Source organism: Gymnoscopelus braueri (assembly GCF_963280865.1).
Source record: "Gymnoscopelus braueri genome assembly, chromosome: 3".
In the NCBI taxonomy this organism is placed as follows: domain Eukaryota; kingdom Metazoa; phylum Chordata; class Actinopteri; order Myctophiformes; family Myctophidae; genus Gymnoscopelus; species Gymnoscopelus braueri.
This window is the reverse complement of record NC_137612.1, coordinates 20,753,366-20,767,322: the sequence shown is the minus strand read 5'-3', so window position 1 is coordinate 20,767,322 and position 13,957 is coordinate 20,753,366. Positions and strand designations below refer to the sequence as shown.

The 13,957-nt window shown below is 42.5% G+C and overlaps 2 protein-coding genes across 2 annotated transcripts in view; both read left to right on the top strand.

The window, feature by feature from the left end:
- LOC308082237 (transcriptional repressor scratch 2-like) overlaps nt 1-2,313 on the top strand; it is a gene marked incomplete at both ends in the record, with an annotated part of 3,011 nt that extends 698 nt beyond the window's left edge. Inside the window, one exon of the mRNA XM_080423916.1 lies at nt 1,478-2,313. Coding sequence (XP_080280042.1) covers nt 1,478-2,313 — 836 coding nt within the window. The remainder of the gene's footprint in view (nt 1-1,477) is intronic.
- Nucleotides 2,314-9,337: 7,024 nt separating this feature from the next.
- On the top strand, nt 9,338-11,622 carry LOC308082217 (transcription factor 15-like). Its single transcript, XM_080423895.1, has 2 exons — nt 9,338-10,094; nt 10,985-11,622. The coding sequence occupies exons 1-2, from the start codon at nt 9,585-9,587 to the stop codon at nt 11,048-11,050; spliced, it is 576 nt and encodes a 191-aa protein (XP_080280021.1). The 5' UTR covers nt 9,338-9,584; the 3' UTR covers nt 11,051-11,622.
- The last annotated feature ends 2,335 nt before the right edge of the window (nt 11,623-13,957 follow it).

Here is a 13,957-nt window from a genome sequence, read left to right as displayed (position 1 = left end):
GGAGAAAGCCGAAAGGAGATATCCACATGGGACTGGTTTGTCCTTAGATGATGCAGTTGCCCTTGAGTCTTTCCTCCGCTCAGCTAACCACCACCCCCCCCACCCCAACCCCCACCGCCCCCCATCTCTCCCTCTCTCTTCTCCAACTGATCCTACAGGATGTTAGATAGCCACAGGGGGTAGGATTGCAGCAACACAATCCATATCTAGAGCGACGAGAGGTGATGGTACAGGGTTTTAGAGAATGGGTATTGACTGGAAAATAGAGAGTGCTGCAGGTAATTCAATGAAGTGCAACATGAGTAGTGAATTCAGATGACGTTTGCAGAGATAAAAGACCAGCATGCACACACACACACACACACACACACACACACACACACACACACACACACACACACACACACACACACACACACACACACACACACACACACACACACACACACACACACACACACACACACACACACACACACACACACACTCACACACACACACACACACACACACACACACACACACACACACACACACACGTGTGTGTGTGTGTGTGTGTGTGTGTGTGTGTGTGTGTGTGTGATTTAATGATGACATATTATATGTTTTTCTCATAAGGAGCAATAGACATCCAAAGAAATATGTGCTTTGACTGGAATGTCCCAACATCACAGAGTATTCTTGTGCTCGTTGGATCATTTCTCCTCAGATTTAGGATGCCAGCTGTCTACTTCCCATTGTGTTGTGGTGGGGGGGGGGGGCTGCATGTGAGGGGGTGGCACAATATACTACGCGCTGCTGTCAAGATCAGACTCTAACCCCCCCATATGCACACCCCCTCTTTGTACCCGCCTTTCCCCATCACACAAATCGCACCCCACCTGTCACTCAATCTCCCCATTACCATACCCACAAACACTTTCAAAAACGCCACAGATGGGGAATGATCAGATTAAAATGATTTAGCGATTTAGGGGATTTCACCACTCAGACACTCTGTTTAGCTTACCCCTGCCATTACAGATACAGACGTGCCACTACTGGCAGGTGGCGACAGGTGGATCGATTGTGAGCAGAACTATTGCATTGAAACGGTTTTGTCAGTGTCAGCACATATGACTTGTATTCATCTGCTGTGGCCTTTTCAGATTTTTGTATTTATAATAGCACTTGTTAGAGCCAGATGAGTTATTGATCAGCTCAAAACTGTGCACCGAAGACTCATTAATATTTCATTCACAAAGCTTGCTGATCCTCGCACTTTCAAATGGCTTCCTGTATACTGTTTCATATTGATGACGGGAAGGTCTTTGGGATGAACATTTTTCATGTATCAGTGGTTTTCCTCATACAGATACCATACAACATTTTATTGAAATAGTATTGGATTAAAATATGAATTTGAAATCTCACAAAAGTGTTTGTCTACAAACTATCCCTCTTCTCTATGTTAAAATGTTCCCCTTTCCCTTCCCAGGCTACATCCAGGATTATGTCATTCCCTCAGTGTGCCAGAAAACAAAGGAGCCAGGTTCCAGGTCAAGGCAAACCAGGCTCTCCACAGGGCCCCTGTACACCCAGGCAAGTGTTGGGGGCAGCGGAGGAGAGGAGTTCTCTGACCATGATATGGAGCATCCGGACAGTCCTGTCTCCAGCGCTACGGCTGAGTCCGACAGTGGCAGCCTGCTGAGCCCTGATCCAGAGGGCTGCACCATCAACACCTTCCTCATCTCCGACGGACGCTCCCGCCGCAGCCCCAAGCAGAAGTGTCCCCGCAAAGGGGGCAGCCAAACAGACAGCAGCGAGGAGGCCAGTTCTGCCGAGTCTTCTCCTACCAAAACAAAGTCCAAGGGACGCCACGCTTGCGGCGAGTGCGGAAAGTCTTATGCCACCTCCTCTAATCTGAGCAGACACAAACAGACCCACCGCAGTCTGGACAGCCAGCAGGCCAGGAAGTGTCCCACCTGTCACAAGGTATATGTGTCCATGCCGGCGTTGGCCATGCACATGCTCACCCACGACCTGAGGCACGAGTGCAAGGTGTGTGGCAAGGCCTTCAGTCGGCCCTGGCTACTGCAAGGTCACTTGAGGTCCCATACAGGGGAGAAGCCCTTTGCCTGCGCCCATTGTGGCAAGGCCTTTGCCGACCGCTCCAACCTTCGAGCCCACATGCAGACACACTCGGCCTTCAAGCATTACACCTGCAAGCGCTGCCACAAACAGTTTGCCCTGAAGTCCTACCTGAACAAGCACTATGAATCAGCCTGCTTCAAAGGATCTGGAGATGAAGATGACTTCAGCTCTGAGGACTAACTTAAATACGGCAACTTCTGCATTAATTTTCTATTTGACCATTTTTTTCTAAACATAAGTGAGATGACAAAGACAGGTTGTGGATTCACAGACTGGTCTCTGTTTTGCATGCATGCATCTTCCTACTACAGCCTTTTGGTAGAAGCAATAATCTCAATTAAAATTGTTGAGAAGTAAATAGGGAACGTATACAAATTCCTAACAATTTCAGCTTTGATTATAATTGTAAATATTTTGTATTGTTTTGTATTTATTTAAATGCAATAATTTACCATTCAGTATTATTTTATACACCAACTAGCTCTTAATTTACCCAAAATACTTCCAAATTTATGAAAAAATGTATTTGTGTATTTATTTATTGATTTATTTAACTATTTATTATTTATTTATCAGATGATTTATTTATTTGTCATTGCATTTGTGAATTGAGCATTATTTATTAGAAAGATGAATTGAATTTGTTAAAAACAGAATAATTGAAAAGATAATATATTTCTGAGAAAACTGTTCCAGGATCTGTTTAATTTGATGATATAGTAATGAAAAGACAGTAAATGAGAAAATACATAAATATCATTTTTTTTTCATTCATGAAACTATGCACAAGTTTAACATTGAAAGGCTAGAGTTGAACTACCTGACCAGTCAAACAAATTACACAATGAATTGATGTAATTTGTGGAAGTTTTATTTGAATTTGAATTGCACTATTCAAATTTTAATGCTTTACTAATTATTAAATTATATTTTTCTCTTAATTTCATGTGGTCATATTTACTTCTTTGCTGTTCCTAAGTAATTATAAAATACTGAATTACCGTACTTAGGTAATAAAGAGAGAGGTGATCATGAATGAGAAAAACTAATTCTAAAACGGTTGTGGCTTTCTTGGCCAGCAGAGGGGGCAACCATGTTACAGAGCAATAGATAGAGCACCATCCCACCAAGCATAAGCCATTACAGTAAATATGATTCAAAGGTCTTAAAACAATATATTCATGATAGAGTATGCACACTGTTGATAACGTGCGTAGCGAGTTCTCAAGTCACGTTCATAATGGTGAAAGAAAGAAATAGACATCTTGCCCGTACAGAGCCAAACAACTAACCTCAGGAAGCTAGGAATACATACACAGAGGTGTCAGTCAAAATCACCATACACAAAAGGTGGAAATTCACGCTGTTACTTAACAGGGTGTAACAGTGGTGCCCAGTATAGGCCTGTGCCCTTCCCATAGCTGCAGGCAGCCATGTGGGTCAAGGGTTTCCCTGGCATAGCACAGGCCCCTAACAGCACAGCGCTGTAGAGCTTGAGGACAGGATGTGCACTGAGCCTAGTGTCATGAGAACCAGGCCTCCTGGTCCAGACTAGACGGGGCTAAGCCCTCTTTGGCCTCCAGCCATCATTCCCCCAAGGGAAACACAACTATGTGTCTCGGTGGACAGGAGAGTGGAGATCACTATTTTCAGACACAATGACAGCCATTAAGAATACACATGCGTGTATGCATGCACACAGACAAAAACATTCACACACACACACATGCACGCACGCACATACAGTACAAACGCACACGCGCACACACAACCTTTTGAAAAGGATATAGTAAGAAACAAACAAGACGGACATAAAACGTCCTCCATGAACAAAGGAGAACAACGTAATTCCAGGTCAACAGTGCTTGCCAGTCATCAATGCAAAAGAAAAAAGCATGACGGGTGATTTTATAGCCTCTTGTATCAAACAGGGAACCAAAAAAACAGGGAAATGGCATCATGAGAGACAAGTTTTTATTGCCAACTTGTAGATTTCTCCTGTCTGATAAACTTTGTTGACCCATGGAAAGGTTGGAGGAGAACCAAGGACGCTGTGGTCCCAGGTGACACTGGAGGAAGCAGTCAAACATGGGCCAAAGGACCTTCCAGCCCAGCCTGGGACATTAAAGTCTGCCGTGGGCTTCTCCGCAAGAATTGTCGCGTGTGAGGAGACTTCCTGGATCAGAGCGGCTGAGCTGACTTCAGGCAGTCTGGGGGCCTCAAGGGAGATGATGACACCCGGCCCCAGGATCAAGAGGCACCTGTGGCTTTAGATATGTCCCATTAAACAGCCCTGGGTTGTTTATTTTAGCTAAGATGTTACCTTTGGCGGCTGTGAGTGTAACATGAGAAAAATGTCCACCTATGAAACTGTGATTTTCACATTTGCAACTCGGGACCTATCTTACACAGTGATCTCATTTTATAAGGAGTGAAGATTTCATGCCTTAAATGGAGGTTTTGTTTGAGATATATTTTATATAGTCTTCAAATGAGAGGTGAAAGAGTGGAAAATGTGGTTGAGACCATTTGTTGAACCTTTTACACACAGACGGGTCCCACCTGTCTTGATTACTCAAGCTGTCGAGAGCTGTGTAAAACGATCAGTGTCTTTGGGAGGGAACGAGACTAAAAGAGAGGGAGAGAGCATGGGGTCAGGGTGTAGGACGGGACAGAAGAAGGGAGGTAGGCTTGAGAGTCTTATCTTGAGGTCACATCACAGGGTTAACTGACAGATAATACTGCTGCTACTGTACTGGGAGCCACCTCACAATTCTGCAATGCGTTACATTTACCGAAAATGGGAAGTGATAGTTTTTCTCTGACAAATGAATATCTCTGTTATTTTCAGTGGTGGACAAAGTATATATTCTATTATAAGTAAATAGTAAATTCAAAAGTACAAATTACAAAGTAAATTTTCTTTTTAATGTAAATGCATTGCTGTATTAAAATTTAGAACATTTCCCCAAAAATGTAAAAAATAAAAACATAAGGTAAAAAAAGAAAAGGTTTGTGAGAATAGCAGATCTGCAAGCTCACAACGACGTGTTGCGGTGCGACGCGTTGTGACTGCTATTTTCACTGTATTTATATATGGCTTAAGTGGTTAATTCATAATGTATTTTTGTAAGTTTGGGTCCCAAGAGTCCCATCATAAAAATGACGTGCAGTCAAAAGTACAATATTTCTATTTGAAATATATAGTAGAGTCACATGCTATATATGCTTACACATGCTTGCAAAAAAAATAAAAGTACTTGAGTACTGTAGGGTTACTGTCCAACACTGATTGTAGCCCCTATTTAAAGGAGCTCTGTGGGGGGTGCAAACCATGTAGTCACCATGAGTTTGAGAGACTCTTGACATTAAGCTGCTCGTTATCCAAACATTCTCCAATCAATCTCTGTCTCCCCTCTCATTCCTGTGGTTCTGCACTCTGTGCACCCTCTTATAAAGCATGAAGGCACGCACACACAAGTGCACACACACACACGCTGGCGTGCGCACGCACACACACACACACACACACACACACACACACACACACACACAGGAAAACATCAGCAGTGGTCTGCAGCTGGCTGTGAGGAATAACTGTTATGGCCATGGGTTCTCTCTGTGGTGCAGCTGTTTCTGATGGACTCAGTAAGTCAAGATGTCTGACCGCAGTCTCTCCCAGCAGTGTCCCCACTCCCCTCAGAGGAGATAACTGGGCAGCGTTAGAGCTGACTAGCCATGTGCTCATCATCGGCTCATCACTCAGTACTTGGCACATGTGAAAGGGGAATGTGTGTGGGAGGGGTATATTACCTGATGTCAGAAGAATTGCCAGAACCCATTCTTTTTTCTGTCTTCATTTAGTCTGGCTTCTGATTCTATGATCGATTCTTTGAACATGTTTTTCTTTGCTTTATTATAGTTAACCGCTTTCAATCTGGTGGCCCTATTTTGGGCACGTTATTATAGGCAAAATATATATTTAAAAATCTAAAAACAACAATCTAAAATCAATTTCAAATATTTGAATGGTCATACCAATGAAATGTGCATGGGCCTAAATGTGCTTCTCTTATTGTTTATTATCTCATCTAAACGTAACTTTTTAGATACAGTTCAACCAAGCCACCTAACCCCACCACAACGCAATGTGATACTACATTGTGAGCTTGTAGATATGCTATTTTGGAAAAGGTTTTGAATTCATGTGGTTGAGTCACACTGTCCTAAAAGTCTTGGATTTTCTAATAGCGGCTTCCAAATGTTTGCAAACTGTTAATAAAGTATTCCCAAAAGAAATCTCAGTAGTGTCACTCTTACGTCTACCTTAACAGAGGTCCCGCCCACTACACACTTCATTATTTCTTTAATCACCTCGACAGGGTTTTAATGGCATTCCTTAGGTTGATGGAGTGGGGGCGGAGGGTAAAGTATTTACGGTTCCAAACTGTGAGGCCATGGTGGCTAGGGAGAGAAAGCGCGGCAGGGTCGTGTTGCTGGCCGGCTGAGTGTAGTAAAACACCATGGTGTCCTGCTTTATGAGTGGAACCAGGTCCCGCTCAGGTCGCTATTGTTGGTGCAGCTGAGCCAGGGGCCAGGGGCCGCCACTGCACTGGTTTGATGTGTCAAGGGGCTGTGTTTGTGAAAACAATCCCTTTGATGACACACTCCCTCTCTCTCTCTCCTGCCACTGATCCCTCTCTCCCTACAGCAGCGCCAGTCAATCTGGAAGCCATTTGCTCAGCTTCCACAGAGAAAGTTCAGGCTTGATCACCTCCCGCATCTGCTGAGTGTTTATTTACACACTGCACTTAACCCATTAGACAAACCAAGCAGAGCCACTGATCACATTGGCCTTCTGAGGCCAGTGGGTGTGGGTGGCTGGATTGGGTGAACTGTATTTGAATGATCTGTAAAGTTCCGTCTAGAAGAGGTGATAATAAAACAAATTGATGCTAATTTGATGCCCCATTCAAACACATCATGAAACAATCTGAAGGTTACACAATTGCCGTGTCCAAATTGCTCATAGCACCTGACGAAGCCAACACCAGGCGAAACGTGTCGTGCAGAAAAGAATAATATGAAGCATTAAGTGAGTCCTGTCCATCTTCATTGGAGTGTGCGTGAGAGAAACAGTGGGAGGTTTTTCCTGTCTTCATGTGCATTATCTTGCCTTCCAGCACCTCCACCTCTGCCTGGATGTGCATGAGAGCTAGCATATTTTGTGACACACTATTTAGACTGGGTCTGAAAGCAAATCCAGACTAAATGTCAGGTGGAGGAGGGTGATTTGGTGCATGCACTCTTCGTTATGCCCGAGAATCTGTGAATTCTGGAGTAACATCCATGGTTAGGCTATATGGAGATCACAGAGACTAAAAGTATGGTTTATATATTCTTGGGAATCCCAAGGGAGTCTTCTTGGCCATAATGCAAAACCCTAACCCTGGACTAACTGGATTCATAGCATTATGAGACAGACATATAATAATGAGACGTTGGGGGGCATCACAAGGTCCATCATTTAGTGGCTTAGAACTGTATAAGCCGGTATAGCTGCCTACGAGAAGATATTTTTTAATCCTCTAGAAAAGGGAGAAATATACACTATTAAATGTATCTCTAGAATTTCACTCATTATAACCGGGAAGGGGATGGAGTCCATTTGTTTATGGCAACACAGAGGGGTTCAGAAGCTGTTTGTATATTTAGGCAGTAAGATTTAGAGACAGTAAAGTGGCATGGGTAGTTGGTAGTCTGCACTGGTACTGTGAGATTGGTGGCAATGGTCCGACTTAAAAATAAAACATGTGAGAGTGGTACCTGACAGAATAGGCTATCCTATGTGACATGATGTGCTCGTAATTTTTGGTTTCTGTTTTCTATAGAGGGAATGTTTATAGAGGAAAGCATTATTATCTATTTTATTTTTCTATTTAGGTGTACCACTGGAAAAGTGATTGTGATTGGTTGAAATAAGTGTTAAATAGCTCTATATTCTGATAGTACTCGTTGCTATAGAGTGTTTGTTCAGTAACAGGAGTCTCCGTGTCTCTCCAGCTGTTTATTAAACCTATTTATTAAAATGCAAAGCAAAATTGGAACTGGAACACTATAAAAACTGAAGCTGATAAATGGGTACTCTCTCCTGATTGGCTGGAATTGTGTCACCTACCTGAAAATGTATTTTCTGTTTATTAAAAAGCTGGAGAGATGGAGAGACCCCTGTGACTGGACAAACACTCTAGCAATGATTACTATCAGAATATAGGCTAGTGCTTTAACCTTTTAACAAAACCCTTTTTGTTTTAACCAAAACATATCATACCATACCTTTAATTGGTGGGGGGGGGGGGGGGGATCTTGTCCTGAGTGGTTTATCTGATGTAGAATTTCATGACAATATTCTACTTTATATTGATTGATGTCCTCCTATGTGTTGGTTATAAATAATGTAGGCCAATAACCTACATACAAAACCAGCCCAAAACAAAACCTGGATTTGTAAAGATGTGAACTTTTTTGAGACAGTTCCCAGTGGTGGAAAGTAACTAATTACTCATTTACTCAAGTACTGTAGGCTTAAGTAAACTTTTGAGGTATTTTTTACTTTAGTGGAGTATTTCCGATTTTCATACTCAACTCCACTACATCTCAGAGACAAATATTATACTTTTTTCCACTACAATTATTTGAAAACTTTAGTTACTTGGTAGATTTTGATTACAAAACATACATTAACCACTTAATTCAGCCCTATATACATTTTGTCCATTGAAAATAGGCAATCTACAAGCTCGTAGCCTACAAGCTTGAAGATTGGCTATTTTCAAAATATTTTTTAAACATTTGAAAAGTTGTAAAATAGGACATTCTGCCTAATGAGTACTTTCTATCTTTGGTACTTTCAGTACATTTTGATACCAATACTAATGTACTTTTACTGTTTTATTCCGGACTTTTACTTGTAAGTAACAGAGTATTTCTACATTGCAGTATCACTTTTACTTAAGTAAAAAATGTTAGTAGGCTACTTTTTCCACCACTGCCCAGTTCCAAACAAACCACTGGCTTCCACCATGGATGAGGACCAAAACATTAGGAGTATGGTATTGGTCCCTCCCATTCACTGGGGCGCTACTGTAGACTAGTATAAAGAGCGCTTGCAGGAATATCACACGCACGACGTATACAAGCTGCATGTTGACCATCACTCCATTGTCCGATGGAGGAGAAGTCAGTGTCAAAAACAATCTCGAATCATTCCACGGTGAATTCTCGTACACGTTCTAGTTCCAGTGTGACCTCCTTTACGCGCGTAACGCGCAACTCTACATGCAACCACACAGGCCTATAATATAACGGATTTTTTTTTGCAAGTGGAAAACGTTAGGTTACGAACGTAACCCCCGAATTCTTTGAATATTACGCGCGAGATATTCTTTAGCATGGCTTTTACTATGCTGCGGCCGTTGGCGACTCATCCCTTCTCCTCCTACGTCGCTGACCTGCATGTGATGTCGGACGACGAGGAGAACCGCAGCGATCAGAGCGACGGGGGGAGCACGGACCAGAGCTACGGATGCTGCTCCGCCGAGGAGAAGTACCGCCGGGTGTCCCGCGTCCTGGGCGTCGGCCGCGTCGTGGTGAAGCAGCGGAACGCGGCCAACGCCAGGGAGCGGGACCGGACCCAGAGCGTCAACAGCGCCTTCACGGCTCTCAGGACTCTCATCCCCACGGAGCCCGTGGACAGAAAGCTGTCCAAGATCGAGACCCTGCGCCTGGCCTCCAGCTACATCTCGCACTTGGCCAACGTGCTCATCGTCGGAGACGGACGCGAGGACGGCCAGCCGTGTCTGGGCGCAGTGTACAGCTGCTCCTCGCACGGAGAGGGAGGAGAAGGCAAACATCAGCCGAGAACTATCTGCACGTTCTGCCTCAGCAATCAGCGAAAAGGGGTAAACGTTTATGAATATTGAGAAATAAAACATGCTCGCTTTATCATACATTTCTTGAATAGTCTGTGCTTTGGACCAGTGGTTCTCAAAGTGGATTCCAGGGACTCTCAGGGTTCCTTTTGGAGGTTCTAAATTGACCCTTACAAGTCTGTAACTATGACAGTATACTACATAGTGGAACCAAATGGACCATAACGGGTCCATTTGGTTCCATTTGTGTACTGTCAGATTTAAGGGGAGACCTTGACATTTAAAAGTTTGAGAACCATTGCTTTAGACTTTGTAAAAAACTAAAAATAAAGTTACAGCTATACAATCCTTCTGTTTTAGCAACTGTTTAGATTAAGAAAACAAAATGTAATCCATTGCAAAGTTACAACTAAAAAAAAGTTGCAAAAAATGATTGCATATATGCAATCATTTTTTGCAACTTTTTTCCTGCATGTTTCTGTTTTAGCAACTGTTTAAATCAAGAAAACAAAATGTAAGCCATTGCAGAGGCGAGACTGTGGTCAAAAGACTGCAGACAACAACAACTCTTTATCAAAATAATCCTGTTAATCAGAACATAGCCTATATCTACTTATCCCACAATGAACTATAGGAATAAGTTCCATCTGAGTGAAGTGGAAATGATCTTCGTTCGTCCCAATTACTCTCTTGGGATTTTGTTTATTTATAGGGACTATATAATTCAGTCTACTGAGAAATCCTTTAAAGGGCAACATGTTATTTTTAATAATGCTGCTTTGTATTTGCAACAAATTATTTGTATCCTCATAGGAGAAGAAATGACCAACAACTGAAGTTATTTCCTACAGACTTAAAAGAATAATGCTCTGATCAAGAGCGACAGCGACAACTAATGCAATTTCCTGCTTTGTTCACAGGTGAAAGACAGGCGAGACTGTGCGAAAATGCATGAAGGCAACACACTGCGAATGAGCCGGCGATGAAACTGTCTGCTATACACTGCTGTTCAGGTTTAACCTAATCCCTGGAGCAGACCTCAGGGAGCACTGCAGCCAACACTCTGGCCCACAAACCGGCCTACGTTTCTAAAAGCATCTTAAACAGTGTTTAAGACAATCTTGAGGGAGATGCTTTTGGGAAGCTTGGTTCAGAGTGTCATCACCCACCTCTGGAAGCAGACTGTCACAAGAGAACAGTTTCAGGAATAATGTGGGACAGAAAAGACTACTCCACCCACCATGAGAAGGCTGTAGTGTACTGTACTTTCTACAACACTCAAGTGACACTGGTGGAATATGATCTTACAAGAAGACTGTAGTCAGTTGATCTTTCAGTACATTTTGAATTCTGTTTTGAAATTAAATCTATTTTTTCATAGACATGCTTGTCTAGTATTTGCAGTGGTTTTGGCAGGGAAGTCACTTTGCTTGTTTTATGCAACTAACAAGTTACCACTTTGCAGGTTCTCAGTCCAGTAAATAATTTTACAATTATTTAAAAAGCATAGTCAAAACCTCTGTCATGGCACATAACTTACGGCAAACCACACATGAGAGTGAATATATTTTCTCCTCAAAGCATTGTTTACACAACACTTGATAAAATGAAATACCAGTGTGCTACAGATGAACAGCAAGTCTGTGTTATGCTCGTAAACACAAGTAAAGTATATCTTCATAGGCTTCATAGAAAGAAAAAGAAGAAGTGAAATTACTAGCCATCTGTCCTTAACAAGCAATGAGAACCATGACTGGCAGCTTCTGACTGTAACTGCATAGAGAAGTTCCAATACAGCGTTACATTTGCTCTCAGTGCAATCATGCCGAGCTGCCTCAAAAAAGGAAGTAATCAATCTTGCCCTGAGTAGGGTCTTTCTAAAATAAGGCATGGTGCAGCAGTGAGTGACCACAGAGAGGCCTTGTCAGGATGGTACATTGAAGAGAGTGCCAGCGAGGAAGGCATGAATCATGCAAACTCGAATCAACACTGGCGAGGGTATAGGAAAAACAGGAAATACACAAATGAGGGGAGATGAGGATCATCGCAAACTGCCCCACATTGTTTGTACCCATTCCCAATGACACGCATCCACAGGGGGAAAACTCCAGCTTTTCGATTCTTTAATACACCTATGTCTTAAATGCACAATGTTCTGCATTCTAGCATTCATAAGCATGCCCTGGTCCTCCAATTGCTGCATCTCAATTTGTCACTACTTCTGTGTTCTCAAATGTTTGACTATTCAGGGCCTGGAAATAGAACACTTGTTCTCAATGTGGGGTCCTTGAAGGGTTAGCCGTGGAGGAGGGGTGGGGGGGGGATAAATGTTTGATAGTTAGAAACCAAAAGTACCCTTACGGGTCTGTAACTCAGAGAGTTTTCACATGGAACCAAATGGATGCTTATAGGGGTCCATTTGGTTCCATTTGTACACTCTCACAGAGCATTTTATATTGTATATTTGGGTCCCAGAATTAAAATCATAACAAGTGACCATCCATGGCCTAATACTGGGGTTCTTTTAAATTAAAAAGGTTGAGAATCACTGATCTGGAAAGTGCAAGTGGGATCTTTAGCATGACTTGAGTTGAAGTAGTAAATCTCCTGGGCTGTGATCCACATGTGGTGTTGATCAGTCACAGCTAATATCACCTTGCAGCTTGTTTCCAGGCAAACACAGCTGCTGATGAATCAACGCAGTAGATCACACCATGAGTACAGGAGTATGGGAGACAATGTGTGTGTGTGTGTGTATATTTCCATAAAGGTTGTGACAAAGAGTGTAAATGAAGGTATGCCACCATTGTGCATGTGTGTAAGTCACTTTATGTGAGTTTGTATGTGTTCATGTGTCTTTTAATGCAGTGAATCGTGATTTATGCCTTTCTAGGTTCCTGGGCCTATTCATTGTCATTATTGTTAACACAATTGAACACTGTGAGAAACACCAATCAAACCTCACTTGTTGCATTTTTTGCTACGCAAATCCAGATATTACTCAAGGTGAGTGATGGGGGACTGGACACACTTACTTAACCACCATGAATACATGTAAAGTAAATAAATAAATAAATCTACAGATCTACAAACTATTTTTGGAAACATGGCTTGAGTTGTTAACAACAAAGTTATTAGAAGACTAAATCTTTTAAATCACCAGTGAAGTGATATCCATAGATTAAAGATCTCAGTCGCCACAGCTCATTTTAGTCATTTGTATAAGATTAAAGAGTATTAGAATGGGTCATACTATAGAATGCATGTTCAGAAGCATCTTCCATAAAACCCTAACGGTGTCAAATATTTCCTAAAAGCAAAGGTTAAAGCCTCAATCTGCAATTCCTCCAACTGGTTGGCTGTATAGAACAGCAGGAATGAGGAATATAGGTTTAGAAAGTACTCATAGTACTCAAGTATTCATAATTCTACATATTGTGCTAATTGTTTAGGAAACAAGAGAACTTCTTTCACACAATCCCAGAGTGGGATGGAATATAACACGCATTTGCAGTCGTGAGATTTGTTTTAGCTTTAATCCCTGGATGTTTAGAAATACACCCAATGGAAATAAGTTACTGTACACTTGCATAAAGCATCCCAGCCCTCCAGTCTCTCCACCTGTCAGTTCTAAAGTCTAATTAAAAGCTGCTGTGTGAGCTTATCATGCAGCTCTGGGGGCCTGGCGGAGCCCGTAGAATGGCTCCCAGAGGCCCCCAGGCAGGAAGATGTCATAGAGAAACAGGAAGGAAAAGGGCTGAGTGACTGACCCTGCCGAGGTCCTCCCTGTGGGGCCCGGGGCCCTGGGTCAGTGCCAGGTTTGACATCAGCCTGGGACCCAGGTGGCCCCACTGCTGCTTTGGTGCTAATTTTAATTCCTGGGTGGGAAAGCA